Source organism: Triticum dicoccoides, unplaced genomic scaffold (genome assembly GCF_002162155.2).
Source record: "Triticum dicoccoides isolate Atlit2015 ecotype Zavitan unplaced genomic scaffold, WEW_v2.0 scaffold4333, whole genome shotgun sequence".
NCBI lineage: Eukaryota > Viridiplantae > Streptophyta > Magnoliopsida > Poales > Poaceae > Triticum > Triticum dicoccoides.
This window is the reverse complement of record NW_021272049.1, coordinates 1-3,328: the sequence shown is the minus strand read 5'-3', so window position 1 is coordinate 3,328 and position 3,328 is coordinate 1. Positions and strand designations below refer to the sequence as shown.

General features: G+C 56.1%; 1 protein-coding gene across 1 annotated transcript; it reads left to right on the top strand.

Annotated features, from left to right (window-relative positions):
* The first annotated feature begins 597 nt into the window (after positions 1-597).
* On the top strand, positions 598-2,059 carry LOC119346576 (putrescine hydroxycinnamoyltransferase 3-like). The gene has a single exon (XM_037615870.1). It carries the CDS (start codon positions 725-727, stop codon positions 2,027-2,029), a length of 1,305 nt encoding a protein of 434 aa, XP_037471767.1. The 5' UTR covers positions 598-724; the 3' UTR covers positions 2,030-2,059.
* The last annotated feature ends 1,269 nt before the right edge of the window (positions 2,060-3,328 follow it).

The window sequence follows — 3,328 nt, the reverse complement described above, 5'->3', positions numbered from 1 at the left end:
AAATAACTATTCTATTTAACTTTTAATTTCAAAAGGAAGAAAAACTGAAACCAAGACATATGTGGCAAGGAAGTTTGATTTTATTCATTTTTGTGCGTTAATTGAGTGACATAATTGTGGAACTCATTGTCCACTCTTCAACATGTTTTTATTGAAGGCAAACTCTTGGAACAGCCTTTCACACTGCTTTATAAATAAAGTATACCTTTAATAATACAAGGTAGTGAGGAGGCCTTCATGCAAAGCGGATTCAGGATAACCGGACAAACACACGTGAGTACGTTGTCGAGAAATAATACAAGTAAGCGTAAGTACAACGCCACGGTACATCCTAACACACTTAAGTTCCACCACAACACGCCATGAGGGAAACAGTAGGAACATGTGACATTTGCACGTTCTGGGTAACAGCCCGTTCAATAGTCAAAACACAAGCATGGATTACAGTACAGGCGGGCCAGGTCAAGTCTCAACTACATTTACGGGGGTTTGATTTCACCTACCGGCTACCGTTTCCCGCGAGCGTGTTCCAGACTTCCTATAATCTTACAACCAGCATCAGGACGACCACCAAATCATACAACACAACACAAGAGTACAAGACGGCAAGCAATAAGCAAAGCCTCCACGTACTCCTACAAGCTCTCTGTTGCAAACTTTTGATCATTCTCGCCGGCCGATCAAACTTGATTAGCGACAGAGAAACTGCTGCCCCGATACAGCAATGGAGGTCAAGGTGTTGAGCTCCAAGCTCGTCAAGCCTGCCTACACTGCCGGCGAAGCGCCGACGCCGGCCACCGAGTACATTCCACTGTCCATCTTCGACAAGGTGACGTTCGAGATGCAGATGGCCATCATCTACGCCTTCGCGCCGCCCGCGCCCACCACCGCCTCCATCGAGAAGGGCCTGGCCATGGTCCTCGCCCAGTACCGCGCCTTCGCCGGGAAGCTCGGCGAGTCCCCCGACGGCACGCCGTCCGTCATCCTCAACGACCGTGGGGCGCGCCTGGTTGAGGCGACCGTGGACGCCGACCTCGTCGACATTGCGCCCTCGAAGCCCACGCCGGAGCTTCTGAAGCTGCATCCTGACCTGGAGGCGGAGCACCAGGAGGTGGTGCTGCTGCAGCTGACAAGGTTCCGGTGCGGCTCGCTCGCTGTAGGGTTCACGTCCAACCACGTCGTCGCCGACGGCCACGCCACCAGCAACTTTCTCGTGGCCTGGGGCCGCGCCACCAGGGGGCTCCCCATGGGTCTCCCGCCAGTGCACCACCACGCGGAGCTATTCAAGCCACGCTCGTCGCCTCGCGTGGAGCACGACCACCGCAACAGGGAGTACTACATGCCGTCGCCCACCGACGTGGTCGGTCACCACGGCGATGCCGCCGACAACATCGTCATCCACAAGGCGCACTTCACCAAGAACTTCATCGCCGGTCTGCGCGCCAAGGCGTCAGAGGGGCGCGGCCGGCCGTTCAGCCGGTTCGAAACCATCCTCGCCCACCTGTGGCGCACCATGACGCGCGCGCGCGACCTGAGCCCCGAAGAGACCTCCAAGATCCGGCTGTCTGTGGACGGGCGGCACCGGCTCGGCCAGCCGGCGGAGCACTTCGGCAACATGGTGCTCTGGGCGTTCCCGCGGTCCACGGTGGGCGACCTCCTGAACCGGCCGCTGAAGCACGCCGCACAGGTGATCCACGACGAGGTGGCGAGGGTGGACGGCGCCTACTTCCAATCTTTCGTCGACTTCGCCACCTCCGGCGCCGCCGAGAAGGAGGGGCTGGCGCGGAGCGCCGTCTGCAAGGACGCGCACTGTCCGGACGTGGAGGTGGACAGCTGGCTGACGTTCCCGTTCTACGAGCTGGACTTCGGCACGGGGAGCCCGAGCTACTTCATGCCGGCCTACTTCCCCACGGAGGGGATGCTTTTCCTCGCGCCGTCCAACTTCGGCGACGGCAGCGTCGATGCCTTCGTACCCCTATTCCAAGATAACCTTCAAGCGTTCAAAGAATGCTGCTACTCCATGGAGTAGGTGGCCTAACTGTGAATTAGTCGAAGAAACAGTGAGCAAGGCATATACATTATTTCATTTATTATTGAGAGGGTGGCCAAAAATATGTTTTTTCTTCTTCTCGTTGAGAATTGTATAGTGCCACTGTTATCATGTATACTATTAACACGAATTTTCGGATCAAACAAGTTCCATTATAAACAAATATACCTTATCTTACCTACTGTTTGATCTGACTTGAACACTAAACTAGAAAATCACTGAATTAATTACATAATTTTCCTAAAAAGCTGTTTAAGATGGAGCAGATTACAAAAATGAAAGTGTATTTTGTTTTGGGAAACAACAGGGCTCTGTTGCGTATGTTTTATCAAATTTTAAATAAGTGGTACATGCAATGGTTTTACAAAAGAGCAAAAAGAAAATAAAGACTACACATAAAAGTTAGCAAAAAGAAACTAAGAATGAGACAACAACAGTAAGAGAAACACCATGGCAGCGTCTGGGGAGATCCTGGTTGAACTAAGAGCATCTCCAGCCGTTGGCCCCCCGGGAGGCGTTAAAAATCACCCCTGGGGACGCACCGGCGCAAAACGCGCGTTGGGGGCGTGTTGTCACCCAGTCGCGGCGCCCACGGGATTTTTTTCGAACGGCACAAACACGGCGAGTTCAAACCAAATTCAACCAAACACGGCACAAACACGTCCGCTCATACATATTTAAAGTATTTTACAAAAAGAAAAAACACACTACTAGGCCCGCCCGCCGTCTCGCTCGCCTCGCCGCTCCTCGCCGGCCGCCGCCCTTGCAGTTCTACATGCCGAGGAGGCTGTAGAACCGCGTGTAGTCGCCGCCGCCGTCGTCGTCGTCGTTGTCGCCTCCGCCGTGGCCGCCGTCCCTGCTGCAACCCTCCCCCGATTGGCGCGGCGGGTTGGACGGTCCGGCGGCGTCCTCGTCCTCATCGCTGTCGAGGATCATGACGCCGTGCTCGTCCTCGCGCCCATGCTTGCGGGTGGCGATCTCCTCTAGGGCACGGGTCTGCCGGGCCATCTCAGTCCGGAGGTAGTCGTCGCGCGCCCACCGCAGGGCGTCCGCGTCGGAGAAGCCGCGCCGGGCTATCTCCTCGTACTCCGGGGGAGGCTGGGCTCCGATTTGGGCGGGACGAGGACGAGGCGCCCTGAAGCGGGGGTGGAGTCGGCGATGCGGATACCGGAGCTGCGGGTGCGCTGGCTGACAGGCGTGTCCTGGGGCTCCGGCTTGACGGGCGTGTCCTGGGGCTCCGGCTTGATGGGGCAGAGGCAGGGAGAGCCGGTCGACCGA